The following is a 16223-nucleotide window of genomic DNA, read 5'->3' on the forward strand; positions in this document are numbered from 1 at the left end:
CAAAATTGATCACTTTATGCATCATTTGCTTACATTGCATCGAACATTTTTATGAATGTCTCATCTCACCTTGAATGGAAGACAGTCGATGATGCTTACTGAATACTTTTACAATGTACTTAGCCCTTTGTGCGCTTCGTCCACTTCGCATATTATGTGTGTGATTCAATCAATGCAAGCAGGTGTCTTCTGGTTGTCTAAACTATAACTAAAACTTTAGCTCAAGTCATGTGTAGTTCCAACCAGGCTCCCATTCACAATCAGCTAGTCTTTTGTTGGATTGTTTAGCCCGACCACGCCCAAGTTGATATTTGTGATCCTCCAGAAGTCGGTGGATATTTGTGATCAACCTAAATGTCAATGCATCCAACCAACTTTTTATTGTAGTGATGCTTTTACATATTTTATACCTATTTTTTTATATTTTTTATGTAATTATATCTATTCCGCGTCGAGTTTAGTAGGTGCCGGAGCACCCCAAAATCCTACATAGATCCGCCCCTGCCAAGAGTCCAGGTCCAACTGTTGGGTAGAGTTCATAACGGATTGTCATATTCACTATTACTCTATAGAGTTGATGAAAACTACATTTGAACTTTTACTTTTCTACGAGTTTCATATCTCAGCTTTACATTGCCCTATTATTTCCCTGCCAAAAACACACCTTGATGCTAGTTGGCCTATACGTGTCTTTAATTGATCGGGAACAAATATTGACCAACTCAACAGGTGAGCTTTTTCACAAAGGGAGTGGTAGCTTAGGTTAGTAAGGAGAATTATGGATAGTTGAGATAAGAAACTCACAAAAAAATATTAGTTTAGATGAATCCCCTTCGATGAAAAAATATATTATTTATACGTGATTAAAATTATATTTTATGAACCTATAATTGGTGTTAAACGAAAAAAAGGCCAAAATTGCTCTCAAACTATCCAATTTGGACCACATATACCCTCCGTTTTGTCGTGGTAGCAAAATTACCCTTGCCGTCAGCACAAGGGGCTACAAATTTCCTACTTAACAACCCTTTTTTCTGATGACACATGGCACCCAGCGTGACAACCCAACTAGGATATGCCACTTCACCTGGGCAAAATAAATCCACTAGCATCCTTCTTATGATAAAAGGGAGTTGCTCGGATGATAAGCATCACTCACTTTAACATGATAAATTTAAATCACCAAGGAAGCAAAAAAAAAAAAAAAGTGAAAACTCCTAAAACAAGGCCACATCCTCTTTTAAACTTTCTTTTACTGTCCTTAAACTATCCAAATCGAATAGTTCGAGAATCATTTTGATCCTTTTCTCTTGATTCTATTATACAAATCTAACTCACCAACCACAGCATCATTCCAAAATACTCACTAATAAGGATGAAACGCAAAACACAAAAATAGAGTCTTCTTTGTACACGTCTTTCCTCTTACAATCACATGAACAGTGACTACTTTATATCTTAGGTCCACAAATACTGTCAACTGCAAAAAAAAAAGGACAATATTCATATCATATCACTACTTTTTGGTTTCTTTTTGGTCCACTCATTTATAGTCCAAGAAATTCGTTTCAGTTCCACTACTGTGCTATTTTAACCAATTTTGGACTACTCCCTCCGTTTATCCTTATTAGTTACTCGACACATGTGTTCTGTGTGTATTTTGAATCATATAGTATACAATTTTGTAAAATATATCGATTTATAGCTCTAGTATGCAGTATTGACAAACTCTTATTTTAGTACTTATGATGTCTACCTGTGCATATTCTAACCTTTAATTACTTGAACCGTGCACTTTTGATCCTTTGCTTACTAATATTGTTAACAAATTAATTTCTACCAACTACAAGGGATCAAAAGTGCTATAATTGAGTAAAGAATTATACATGAAGGAATAAAGTATAATATATTAAAAATAATTATTCAATTTTACTTATTCAGATTGAAAAATTAAAGAGTATTTTATTATTTTGTGTCTATTTTATCCTTGTTATTAAATATTACTATTCATTTTTTAATATTTAAATGACGTATAATGGCGATAAATAGTTGAAGATTTTACCGTCTAACTTTTTATTGTGATCATTTAAACACTCAAACTTGACACGTGTGTCTCGCGCGCACCTGAACTATGAAAATGCACATCTAGACACCTTTAAAAGGATGCATTCTAGAGGCGTATCATCAAAGTTGGAAGTAGGGGTGTACATAGGTCGGGTTGGTTCGGTTTTTTATTAAAATATAACCAAACCAATAATGTCGGTTTTCTAAATCTATAAACCAAATCAAACCAATATGCAATCGGTTTCTTTATTTCGATTTTAGTCGGGTTTTTTTGATTTTTTGATTTTCTCGATTTTTTTATAATTATAATGTGATTGAATAAAAAAATTAAATGTTTTCACTAAAAAGATTAAAAAAAAAAAACAATGGTCATAGAGTAGTTCCAATAAAAATTAAGTTGGCAAATTACTAAGACGTCTAAACTACTATCTCTCAAAATAATATTATGTGGATACCTAAGTAGTTCAATTTCTAAGTCACTAGTCACAGTAGCTTGTCTAAAAGTTTCCTTCACATAAAATGTGAGCACACAAAAGAATGAAGAATTAGACAACTTATTAAAAACTTAACTTCATAAAGTAATTAATTATAGCATAATTCCATATAAAAAAAAAAAAAAAAGAAGAGAAACAAACCTAAATCACAACTTGACGAATGAGAAAAGTAAGATGAAAAATAATGAGAACTCTCTGAAAACTTGGAAAGTAAAATGTAAAAAGTGAAGCAATTAAAGAGTTTTAGATTTTTATATTAACTAGTTAAACTCCACGTGTCTCGCACGTGTAACATTTGATTATTTAAAATTAGATGATTTTATCTATTGCAAAAAAATTTAATGAATAGCAAAAATTTAAATCACTTCTCAAAGATCCTTCACACTTTAATAAAATAGCAAAAACATAACATATATTTTATTAAAATATTTAATAAATTTTCAATTCTTAAATATTGAAGAAATAATTTTGTCTAAAGCAGACACTTTTAACGAAGGACAAAAAGTTCAAATATTTCTGAATACCGAATCAAATAAAAACAAAGTTGAAAGAAAACAAACCAAACTGAAATAGTTCGATTCGGTGTTCGATGTCTACTTTTTAAAATTGTAAATTAAAGAATTGAATTGAAATTTGATAAAATCGAAACAAAGAGCAGAATGTGTACTTCTAATCAACGCCTTAACAACATAAATAGTGCTAATATGAATGAGAAATAATTCTTTTAAAAAAAAATACACCTTTAAATCCTCTCGTAATCGAAGTCTCAACCATACACTCACATAATTTTTCTTTACCTGCACATCATGCGAAAGCCAACAATTGAAATTACAATAAATTATACGATAAAAAAACGTTAATAAAAGATGCATAATATTTAATATTGTTGACCTACAAATTAAAAACTAATATTAAAGAACATAAAACTAATCTTCTCTTGAACATACTCTTTAACAATTAAATTGTGAATGTTATTCTATTATTTATTGGAAAAAAGAAATGCTCAATATATAGATGTACGATTTTTTTTCCTTTTAAGAAAGAGTTGATGAAACATGGAAGAAATCTAATCTAATTTGAGAAACTTTTTTCATAAAAAAACTAATTAGTATAGAAAATCAAGACAAACGAAACTTAAAAAAAAAAAAGTTAAAGACTCCTAGTTAAATCAAAAATCATACTTAAAAGAAAGAAATTAGGTCGTATGCTAACTACAATCTGACACTACTTATTTTTTTTTTCTTTTTGAGGTGGGATGCGTTTTTTTAATAAAAATAGTTAAATAAGAATTTGATAAAATAATAAAAAGACATTTCTTATTATGTATTTAAAACTTTTTAAAATTTAATACTTATTAAAATTTTCTTATTCTAAGGCTTTTATATTTGTTTCTAGATTTTTCAAATCCAATTAAAATCAAATTTAGTTGTTTTATAATTCTTAAACTAATGGAAAAGTATTAGTCGTCATTAATTCTGATAACTTCTAATAAGAAAAGGTTTTACCATAAATATATATTAATTAATTATTAACTTTTAAAAATTAGAAAAAAATAGTGAAAAGACGATTTTGTCTAAAGCGAAAACTTTTAATGAAGGACAAAAAATTCAAACAATATTTTTAAGGTCCTTCACACTTTTAATATATTATAGATATAGATATAGATATAGATATAGATATAGATATAGATATAGATATAGATATAGATTATAGATTATAGATATAAATATAGATATAGATATGGGCTTTGTAAATACTATAATTAAAGGTCCAAGAATATATATCTATTTTTTGAATATAAAAAAATAATAAAAGTAATTAGAAAGTAGATTATAAGCAATATTTTTTTACGTATAAAAAATTAAAATTATATATGTATTACGTCGGTTCGGTTTGGGTTCGGTTTGATTTTATTTTTTCTAATACCAAACCAAACCAAGAATGATCGAATTTTTTTTTTACCAACACCAAACAAATCAAACCTAACCATAAATCGATTTTTTTCCTCAGTTTGGTTTGATTTATCAGTTCGGTTTGACTTAACGGTTCGATTTGTAGACCCCTAGTTGGAAGTGTTTATGGTCAACTTAAATCAAGTTAAGATGTTTAAATGCGCATTTCTAAAGTTGCAGAATTAATTTGTCTGTTGAGGTCAAGTTAAAATTTCTATCTATGTAATATGTCAAAACTCAAACAGCCTAAAAAACATTGTATTCAAAGGTATTGTGAGATGAGTAAATTCTCTTCAATCTTAATCAATGGTATCGACTTCAGGCCATGAAAATAAAGAAGTTTTTTAGCATGAAATGCTTCAACTTTAATTAATTTACGTAAGACAAATTTGAATTAATCTGATTAGTGAATTTGAGATAATAATTAAAAAACATTCACAAGACAAGATCCTACCTTTTCGTTCCTGTATCTAGTGGTGGGGTAGGCTTTTGCATATGTGTTCGGCAAAATCTAGTAATTTTGGTAAAAATATACCATATGCATGCTAACAAATTCACCAAATATATACAAAACACAAAGGGCCATTTGGACTAATGCTCCTATAATTTTTTGTTCTTTAGACCCCAAATACTCTTGACTTTGAAATTTAAAAAAAAAATAAAAAATTGCAAGGCCAAAGTAAATTCGCAATGCAAAAGTTCATATTTTCGTATCACAATATAAAGCAAGTTATTTCTTATTAGCAGCTTAATTTCTATAAAACTTATGTCGTTGTATAACTTAATTCTTACAAAACTTATGTTGATAGAGGCATGAGTTCAGTTTCAGAATGTTATACTTTAAGAAGTTCATAACCCACAAGTTATGACTTACACGACATATAACTTAGTTCTTACAGAACTTATGTCGATAGAGGCATAAGTTTAGTATTAGAACTTGCAAAGTTATGCCTTGAGAGACTACAGAACTTTTGCAAATTAGATACTATATAATTTATGTCGGACAGAAAATTAGGTCGTTAAGGATATTTTGGCCTACAAATTTTCATTAAATCAGCAACATGAACAAAAATTAAAGTACACCAATTTGAAGGGCAAAACCTAAGGCTTATATGAGCAATCTGTAAAAAAACTTGAAATACAAATCCACGTACTCAGTTTGCTTCTTGTAAGATTAAGACATCTAACCAAATCTAGTCGCACAGTTAAATATTAAGATGTGTATTAAGATAAGATACAGATCTGAAACAAGTGAATATTAAGACGACATATTAATATTTGAATACTAAATTTTAAGATTTTTTTTAATTTTCTCAACATTCAAATGTATAATTTGTCTTTATTTAAAAATCATAGAATATAAAATTCAAATGAAATGTTGATTAATCTAATACAAAAACAATAATAACAACATATCTAGTATAATTTCTGTTATGATTCGAACAGAATAAGCAAACCACAAGTAAAAGAAAACAAAAACAACATACAGATTTACATGGGAACCCTCACGGGAAAAACCACGGGCAGAGGCAGCGGAGGTTTCACTATAATGGAAAGAGAGTACAATGTGAAGAAGGTTGAATTTTCTGAATGGTGAAATAACCCACTAAATCGCACTTATATATTACGTGCGTACAAACAGGTCCTAGGCCCAAAAACATAAAGGTCCATCAACCAAAATTCGGGTCACTATTCTAACAATCTCCACCTTGACACGAATTATAATTCAGAACTCAAATCCATTTCAAGACAAACTCTCCACCTCTTGCACAAAAGCCCCTAAGGGCGCATCTTAACAGCTAACACTAACCAAGTCCAAGCAATGCTCAAACTTGGCACTTGGTAGTGTCTTGGTCATCATATCAGCGGGATTATCATGAGTACTAATTTTGCTCACCACAATATCACCATGAGCAATAATTTCACACACAAAATGATACCGAACATCAATGTGCTTGTCCTCTCGTGAAACATCTGATCTTTCGTAAGGAAGATAGCACTCTGACTGTCGCAAAAGACTGTAGTAATCTGTAAGTCTTTGCTAAGTTTGCCAAACAGACCCTTCAAGAAAATAGCTTCTTTGAAAGCCTCTGTAATAGCCATGTACTCTGCCTCAGTAGTTGACAAAGCAACCGTAGTCTATAAGGTAGCTTTCCAACTAATAGCACAACCACCAATGGTGAAAACATAGCCTGTGAGGGACCTTCTTTTATCATGATCTCTTGCAAAATCAGAATCAACATACCCAATTATCCCATCTCTATTTCGCCCAAACTGCAAACAAACATCAGCAGATCCATGCAAGTATCTAAAAATCTACGAAACTATTTTCCAATGTTCTTTGCCAGAATTTGCCATGTATCAGCTAACTGCACTGACGGCATAAGATAAATCTGGTCGGGAACACACCATCGCATACATAAGAGACCCAACAGCACTAGAGTATGGAACTCGAGATATATAGCCACGCTTATCATCTATTTTTGGAGATAAAGTGGCCGAGAGTTTGAAGTGAGTTGTCAATAGAGTACTTACAGGTTTGGCATTTTTCATATTAAACCTGTGTAGCACTTTCTCAATATACTTTTCTGACTCAAGTATAATTTACGCTTCTCTTTATCCCTCATAATTTTCATGCCAAGAATCTTCTTTGCTTCTCCTAGATCCTTCATCTCAAACTCCTTGCTGAGCTGGGTTTTGACTTTTATTATCTCTCTCATATCCTTTGCTGCAATCAATATATCATCAATATACAAAAGAAGGTGTACGAACGAACCATCACTTAACTCCTTGACGTAGACACAACTATCATAACTACTCCTCTAAAACATATGAGAGGTCATAAAAGAGTCAAACCTCTTATACCACTGCCTGGGCGACTACTTTAATCCATAAAGAGACTTTTTCAGCAAGCATACATAGTCCTCCTTTCCTAAGACTACAAAGCCTTCTGGTTGCTGAATATAGACGCCCTCTTCAAGTTCTCCATGTAAGAATGCAGTTTTGACATCCAACTGCTCAAGCTCAAGATTATGCATGGGCACAATACCAAGCAATGCTCGAATCGAACTATACTTTACAACTGGAGAAAACACATCTGTGAATTCAATACCTGGAACCTGACTGTAGCCTTTAGCAACTAGTCTTGCTTTGTATCTAGCATCTTCAACTCCTGATGTTCCTTCTTTCTTTTTAAATACCCACTTGCAACGGACAACTTTCTTATCTTTAGGCAATCTCACCAAATCCCATGTGCCATTCTTGTGAAGTGATTTCATCTTCTCCTACATAGCAATCATCCATCGGCTAAAATCATCACAACTAACTGCCTCTGAGTAAGAAAAAGGTTCTTCACCGGAATCAATACCTTCTGCTACATTCAATGCATAAGCAACCAAATCAACTTCAGCACACTTCTGAGGAGGTTTAATGTCTCTTCTAGGCCTGTCTTTAGCAATAGAATATTGTGGCATCACTGGTGGTGAAGAAGAAATAGTACCACTCTTTATCTCTGGGCTAGACTGAGAAGTAGGCGCTGATGTAGACTCTGCTCTAATTTGTAATTCAACGTAGGTGCTTGACTGTTGCTGATTCATGTCACTAGATTCAGAGGGAACTCAAAGTATGGCAGTTTCATAAAACACAACATCCCTACTAACTATAACCTTTCTGGTTTCTGGACACCAAAGCTTATAACCTTTAACACCAGGCTTAAAACCCATAAATAAACACTTAACAGATCTAGGTTCCAAGTTTTCATTATCAACATGAGCATACACAGGACATCCAAATATCCTCAAATCAAAATAACTAGTAGGAGTACCAGACCATACCTCTTGAGGAGTTTTTTTATCAATCGCGACTGAGGGAGAGCGGTTAATAAGAAGATAAGTCATGGAAGCAGTTTCAGCCCAAAAAGACTTGGGTAAACTAGCATTAGAGAGCATATAATGCACCTTCTCCATTATAGTCCTATTCATTCGTTCGGCCACACCATTCTGCTGCGGAGTATGACGAATTGTCAAGTGCCTCACAATTTCTTCTGACTTGCACAAAGCATTAAATTCATTAGAACAGAGCTCTAAATCATTATCGGTCCGAAGGCATTTTTCCTGCTTCCTTGTCTGCTTTTCAATCATAGTCATCCAAACTGTTTTGGAATAGTCATCAATAATAGTCAACAAGTAATTAGCGCCTCCTCTAGAAGGCACTCTAGCAGGACTCCAGAGATCAGAATGAATGTAATCAAGTGTGCCCTTAATTAAGTGGATGCATTCAGTGAATTTGACTCTCTTCTGTTTCCCGAATACGCAGTGCTCACAGAACTCTAATTTGTTTATACTTTGCCCATCAAGAAGTCCTTTCTTTCTTAGTTCAGCCATTTCGTTTTCACTCATATGCCCCAGGCACATATGCCAAAGTTTAGCAACGTCACTTTCTGATAAAGAGGAGGTAAAAACAATTGCATCATCTGTAATAGTAGAGCCTTGTGGGACATACAAATTTGCAGACTTTCTCTGTCCCGTCATCACAACAAGAGCACCTTTAGTAACCTTCAGGACTCCACCTTCACCAGTGTACCTATAACCATTCGAATCAAGGGTACTCAAGGAAATAAGATTTCTCTTCAAGTCTGGGACATACCGCACATCACCAAGTGTCCTCACAACCCCATCAAACATCTCGATCCTGATTGTTCCAATACCAGCTATCTTACAAGGTGTGTTATTTTCCATCAACACAACATCTTTAAAGACTGTTTTATATATTGTAAACCAATCCCGATTACGACACATATGAAACGTGCAAGCTGAATCAAGAATCCACTCCTCACAGGATTTGGAGTTACCATCAGAAACTACCAAAAGTTTGCCATCACTATCGCCATCTTCCATAAAACTGGCTTCACCGGACTTCTCTAGTTGGTTTTTCTTTGGTTTTAGAGCTTCTCTTTTCTCTCTATTCTGTAGTTTTCAACACTCAAATTTGATATGACCCTTCTTCTTTCAGTAATTACAGGTTTTGTTTCTATTTTTGGATTTTGATCTATTCCTGCCATCATCCCTAGAATTCCTCTCACGAGTTCTTCCTCCTCAAATAATGAGATCATCTCCTTGAGTCTCCGATCCATTCATAAGATGCTTCATCTTCTCCTTAGAGAACAACGCATCATAGACTTTATCTACGGTCAGGGTATCACGACTATATAAAATCGTATCCCTAAAGGTCGTGTATGATGCAGGCAGCGAACACAACAAAGTCAACCCTAAATCTTCCTCATCGTACTTAACCTCCAGAGTCTCTAAATCAGAGACGATTTCTTTAAAGACAGATAGGTGATCTTCCAAAGACGCACCCTCAGACATACGATGGGAATAAAATCGTTGTTTGAGATGCAACTTACTTGTTAGGCTCTTCGTCATGCATTAAGATTCCACTTTCAACCACAATGCAATGGTAGTGATCTCCTTCAAAACATTATGTAGAATCTGATTGGATAAATAAAGGTGGATCTGAGATAGAGCCTTCCGGTCGTTACGCCGTTTGTCCTCGTCTGTCCATGATGAGGGCATCTTATCAAATCCTAATAAAGCATCATCCAAATCCATCTGCTCGAGCACAACCCGCATCTTAACCTGTCATAACAAAAATCTGGTGTTGCGATCCAACAGCGAAATATCATACTTCATGGTTGTCATCCCCGAGAAAATAATCAACCAAGCTTTGATACCAGTTTGTTATGATTCAGATAGAATAAGCAAACCACAAGTAAAAGAAAACAAGAACAACACACAGATTTACATAGAAACCCTTGCGGGAAAAACCACGGGCAGAGGCAGAGAAGGTTTTACTATAATGGAAAGAGAGTACAATGTGAAGAAGGCTGAATTTTCTAAATGATGAAGTAACCCACTAAATCGCACTTACATATTACGTGCGTACAAATAGGTCCTAGGCCCAAAAACATAAAGGTCCATCAACCAAAATTCGGGTCACGATTCTAACAATTTCATTAGTGAGGTTTGGAGAGACTGGTGTGTACGCGGACTTTACCCCTATTTTGTGAAGTTAGAAAGGTTGTATATCCCATAGACCCTCAATTCAAGAAAAATATTTCAAACTAGGTAGAAAAAGGATAATAATAGTACAGAAGACATGATGAAAATAATGGAGAAAAGAACAATAACAACTATAAATCATACGATAATCAAAGCAAAGAAAACAGCATGAGAATATAAAACTACAGAGTAAGATAATTAGGAGAGTAATAATAATAATGCTAATAAGGAACACTATACAATGTTGTACTACTTTTTAATCTTCTACCCTAATCCTCAACCTTCATATCCTTCTATTTAAGTCATATCCTCAATAAGATATAGGCGTGTCATATCTTGTCTAATCACCTCTCCTCAATACTTCATCAGCCTACCTCTACCTATCCTCCATCCAGGTCAATCTCTCACACCTCCTCACTGAGTCATCTGCACATATATATCCTCTTTACATACTCGAACCATCTCAACCTTTGTTTCCCTCATTTTGTCCACCACAAAGGTCATTCCCACCTTGTCCGAATATCTTCGCTCTTAATATTATGTCTCCCAATATGCTTACTTAGTCATCTCAATATCCTTATTTCCGTTACACTAATCGTTTTGACGTGTGAGTTTTTGGTCAGCCAACACTCTGTTTCTAAACGATAGTTGGTCTGATGATCTTTTTGTAAAACTTACTTTTTAAGTCTTGGTAACACACTTATCACATAAGATACTGGATGTTCATCCATCCCTCTCAATATAATACAATATGTAAGATCATGTCGATCCGCCCATTCCTTTGTATTGTTGAACCAAAATACTTAAAACTTCCTCTGTTGGATATGACTTGTGTATCGATCTTCACTTCCACATTTTCCTTGTCAGTCACGTCACTATACTTGTACTCCAAATACTCTAAATCTTATTCAACCTGAACCCTTTAGACTCTAAGGTCTATCTCCAAATCTCCAGATTATCATCAACTCTGCCACGTGTCTCATCAATGAATATTATATCATCATCAATTATCATACATCATAGAACCTACCCTTAAATATGCTACATCAGTTCATCCATCACCAAGGTAAATAAAAATGGACTAAAAGTTGATGCCTGGTGCAACCTCATCACAACTGGAAAGTGCTCCGAGTCTCTTCTCATTAGACAAACTTATGACTAAAGTCGTACCTAAAAACAACACAATTAATAAATGAAATCTGAATGATTAAGATTCATATCTTCTTGCAAACAAATGAGGCCTATATAATCTATTAGCATAAACTTGAGGTCTTCATTTCCTCAACAACTCAAAAGAGGGAACCCAAGACTACACTGCAGAAATGGAAGAAATAACCAACAAAGATCATGTTTTGGTTCTCCCATTCCCTATGCAAGGCCACATAAACCCAATGGTTCAATTTTCAAAGAGATTAGCATCAAGAGGAGTTAAAGTGACCATACTCATCATAGAGTCTATTTGCAAGAACATGCCAAAGGCATCTGGTTCAATCAATATTGAGTCCATTCCACATGATGACTCTCCACCAGAAAACATTGACAAATCTTTTGAATGGTTTCATGTGTTGGTATCCAAAACTTTGACAAAAATTATTGAGAAATTATCTTATTCTGAGTACCCTGTGAAAGTTCTTGTTTATGATTCAATCAGTACTTGGGCAATTGACATTGCACATCAGCTAGGACTAAAAGGGGCTGCATTTTTCACACAATCTTGTTCTATTAGTGCCATATATTATCATATGGATCCAGAGATAAGTAAAATTCCTTTAGATGGATCTCTTGTGTCTTTGCCTTCACTTCCACTGTTAGAAAAGGAAGAGTTACCTTCTTTTATCTGTGAAATTGATTTGTATCCAGCTATTAAAGAACTTGTCTTCAGTCAGAACATCAATTTCAAGAAAGCAGATTGGCTTTTCTTCAACACATTTGATGTGCTGGAGAAGGAGGTAAACTCTCTCACCAATATACGTGGAGTGTTTTAATTTTATCATTCATTATACTTTTGAGTCCATTCATGTTCTTGTCGTTAGCAGATTGTTATTTGTTGTTGACATTAATATAACTCAAATATGAAGTACATCGGCAGATAAATTATACAGTCAAACATAGAGGGATACATTTGATATCTTTTCGAAGTATTTTGTCATGCGAGTTCACAAAGTTTATGCCAGAGCTTCGCCAAAGTCAGGGAAAAATACGAGACAATTTATTAATGGCAAGATTTGAATGACACCAAAATATAAAATATTTCTTCTAGTTTTTGAATAAGTATGGTATTTAAAACACACTTAAACTTGGCCTCAACTGGTAAGTATGCACTCAAACTTTTAGAATGCACGTATAGACATCTCAATTTGGTCTCAACTCATTCCCATTGTGTCTCCTGGACATCCAAAATGCTGACATGGTACAAAATTTTTTGGAGGTGTATAGATGATCATTGTGTAAGCTGGAGTGTTCAACTAACACAATAGAGACGAGTTGAGGTGTCTACATGTCTATACTTAAGCATGCTACTTACACACACACACACTCTTATACAGTGCTAGACCAATAATTTGAATTTTTTGTCGCTGAATTTGTCCAGGTAGTTGACTGGATGAGAACCAAGTACCCAATCAAAACCATTGGACCAACTATTCCATCAATGTATCTTGATAAGAGACTAAAGGAAGACGAAGAATATGGTTTGAGTCTCTTCAAGCCTAATGATGAAGTTTGTATGAAGTGGCTAGACTCAAGGGAAACAGCTGCTTCTGTTGTTTATGTATCATTTGGAAGTTTAGCCACTCTTGGCGAAATACAAATGGAGGAACTAGCCTCGGGATTGATGACAAGCAATTGCTACTTCTTATGGGTTGTTAGAGCTACTGAAGAGAACAAACTCCCCAAGGAATTCATGTCCAAGTTATCCGAAAAAGGACTAGTTGTGAAGTGGTGCCCTCAACTCGATGTATTGGCTCATCGAGCTGTTGGATGTTTCTTTACTCATTGTGGATGGAATTCAACCCTGGAAGCGTTGAGCTTGGGAGTACCAATGGTTGCCATGCCACACTGGTCAGATCAACCAACTAATGCGAAATTTATTAGTGATGTATGGCAAACAGGAATTCGCGTTAAGGCTGGAGAAAATGGTGTAGTTACTAGAGATGAAATCGCGCATTCCATAAGGGAAGTCATGGAGGAAAAGAAGGGAATAATGCTCAAAGAGAATGCAACTAAATGGAAAATTTTGGCTAAGGAAGCTGTAGATGAAGGAGGAAGTTCTGATAAGAATATTGAAGAGTTTGTTTCAAGCATAATGTAGTGTGTCTTCTTCCATGTTGATTATATTTTATAGTATGAGAGTTCATTATTTCAAAGGTCGTAGTATGATAAGCTTAGGGTTTAGCCGTAGGTATCTGTCATTGTGTTTTGATGATCGCATTATATTTGTGACTAATTATTATTTTTCTGGTAGATTTTGCATTTAGTTGCCATATTTTTCTTTTCTTTGTATTTGAATTTGCTACACTTGAGCATCTTTACCTCCTGGGGTATTGGTAAAGTGGAATATACTTTACCCTCCTTAACCTCACTTTTATATGTTTTTGTTGTTGTTACTTCAAAAGTCATTCAACCATTGTCTACTAGTCTTTATTTCTTCTTGTAACAGAAAGTGAAAAGACTTATGTCACTCCAAAAGTCAATGTACCACATTTCAAAAAATCTTGCCAACAAATTTTGAGAGTTCAGAGTCTAAATGGCAAGTTTTTTTAATCAAAATGAAAAAATTTCCAAGCAAACAAGGTAAACACAGGTGTTTACTTTGTCCATTAAAAAGTTAACGGTGTTAGTCCACGTGTTAAAGTGTAAGGTAAAAATGGTGATTTTACCTTATAAGGTAAATGGAGTCACTTACCTTATCTATTATTTATATGACTGAAAAAGTTGGTAATTTAATGACATCAATGTACTCCCTCCGTAATCCGTACATCTTTATTTATCCACTTTTCTATCTGGTAATGTCCAACAATACATGTTTAGTTTATAAAATCAATAGATAATTTATTCATTTTTACCTATTTTATCCTTAGTATTAAATACAATACACCACTCATTGTATTTTTCAAAGTAAAAAATTCATTATATGCAAAGGTTGATACAATAAAATCAACCATCTATTTATTGTTTCTTAAGATATATATCAAGCCAAAAGTGAACAAATATTTATGGACGGAGAAACTATTTAGTGACGAGTTTATTTCAAATACACTGCATTACATGGTAAAACGTATCCCTTACCTTACAAGGTAAAATGTGTCCCTTACCTTACAATGTAAAATGTGTCTTTTACCTTATTAACTTTCTTTGATATATATACCATCCATTCATTTGATTCATTTATTCACATTACCCGCTTCACTCTATTCATCTATATTGTTTGAGTGTTTGTTTTTGTTCCAAGTCTATTTCATAAAAAAAAAAAAATCACTTTAAGATATACTTTAATCACCTTTTTATATAATTTTTTTCAGTACCTCACAACCATGTATGTAGTATAGTATTATTAATCATTTTTGTAGCTAACTAATTTGTCAAATGTTGTTATCATATCAACTTGTTAAGTCTAAACCTACGTTAAGTCAGTATTGTCATGCATGTGTAAAAATGAATAAATCATCTTATTAATTATAAAGAAAAAAAAATTACTTAATTAAATAAAATGAGTTGTTTATTAACTATCAATTGCCTCCCCCTATGAAGGATATTGTGGACCACCTGAATTAAAAACTTTCAAATTCATAAATGTATTGCTAGGTCCTCCCCTATCAAAATTATTCACAAGTCTAGGTGAGGTTTGATAAGAGAGAAGTATGCACTACCCCCCTGAACTTATCAAGTTTTATTCATGGTACACCTGAACTTTTACTAGTCTTAAGTACCCCCTCGAACTTATTCTTTTAGTACGTCGCGTGGCTCCTTTTTGCTGAAAGTTTATTGAGTGTGATACACGCGCGGACACATAAAAAAAATGTTGATATGGCAGTCCACGTGGATTAATACCATCCACTTCCCTTATATTTTGTCCTATATTAAAAAATAAGTCCCCTCTACCTTTAGTTATCCGATTTCTCTCTAAAAAAATATATTTTTCAGTTTTCCTCTACCAAAATATTGAATTGTTGAATTTTCGTCGATCAAATAAGCTATTATCTAAAAATTTATATTTTTTGGTGTGTGTTAAAAATATGAAATTATTTTTTTCCGATTAGTGTTTCATAGTAGTTTCCGATTAGTGTTTCAATTAGAATTTTGAGGACACTCACATGCACAAATACATTTCTTAGTATAATTAATAGAGTAAGAAATTACAATTTAAATTAGGGACGTACAAAAATCAAATCGATAAAAATGTTATTGATTTATCGTTATAGGGTTAACGATTTTTTAATGATTTTATAAAAAAAATTATTGGGTTATTGATTTGATTTTAATTTTTTTTACTGGGTTATTGGGTAAACCGATAACCCAATAAGTTTATGCTAAATTATTATTATTATTATTATTATTATTATTATTATTATTATTATTATTATTATTATTATAATATATATATATATATATATATATATATATATATATATATTAAAAGTGTGAAGACCCTTAGA

General features: G+C 33.2%; 1 protein-coding gene across 1 annotated transcript; it reads left to right on the forward strand.

The window, feature by feature from the left end:
- The first annotated feature begins 11664 nt into the window (after positions 1-11664).
- Positions 11665-14031, forward strand: LOC107851545 (UDP-glycosyltransferase 74E2). The gene is made up of 2 exons (XM_016696606.2): positions 11665-12518; positions 13160-14031. The coding sequence occupies exons 1-2, from the start codon at positions 11892-11894 to the stop codon at positions 13877-13879; spliced, it is 1347 nt and encodes a 448-aa protein (XP_016552092.1). The 5' UTR covers positions 11665-11891; the 3' UTR covers positions 13880-14031.
- Positions 14032-16223: the final 2192 nt, after the last annotated feature.

Source organism: Capsicum annuum, chromosome 12 (genome assembly GCF_002878395.1).
Source record: "Capsicum annuum cultivar UCD-10X-F1 chromosome 12, UCD10Xv1.1, whole genome shotgun sequence".
NCBI lineage: Eukaryota > Viridiplantae > Streptophyta > Magnoliopsida > Solanales > Solanaceae > Capsicum > Capsicum annuum.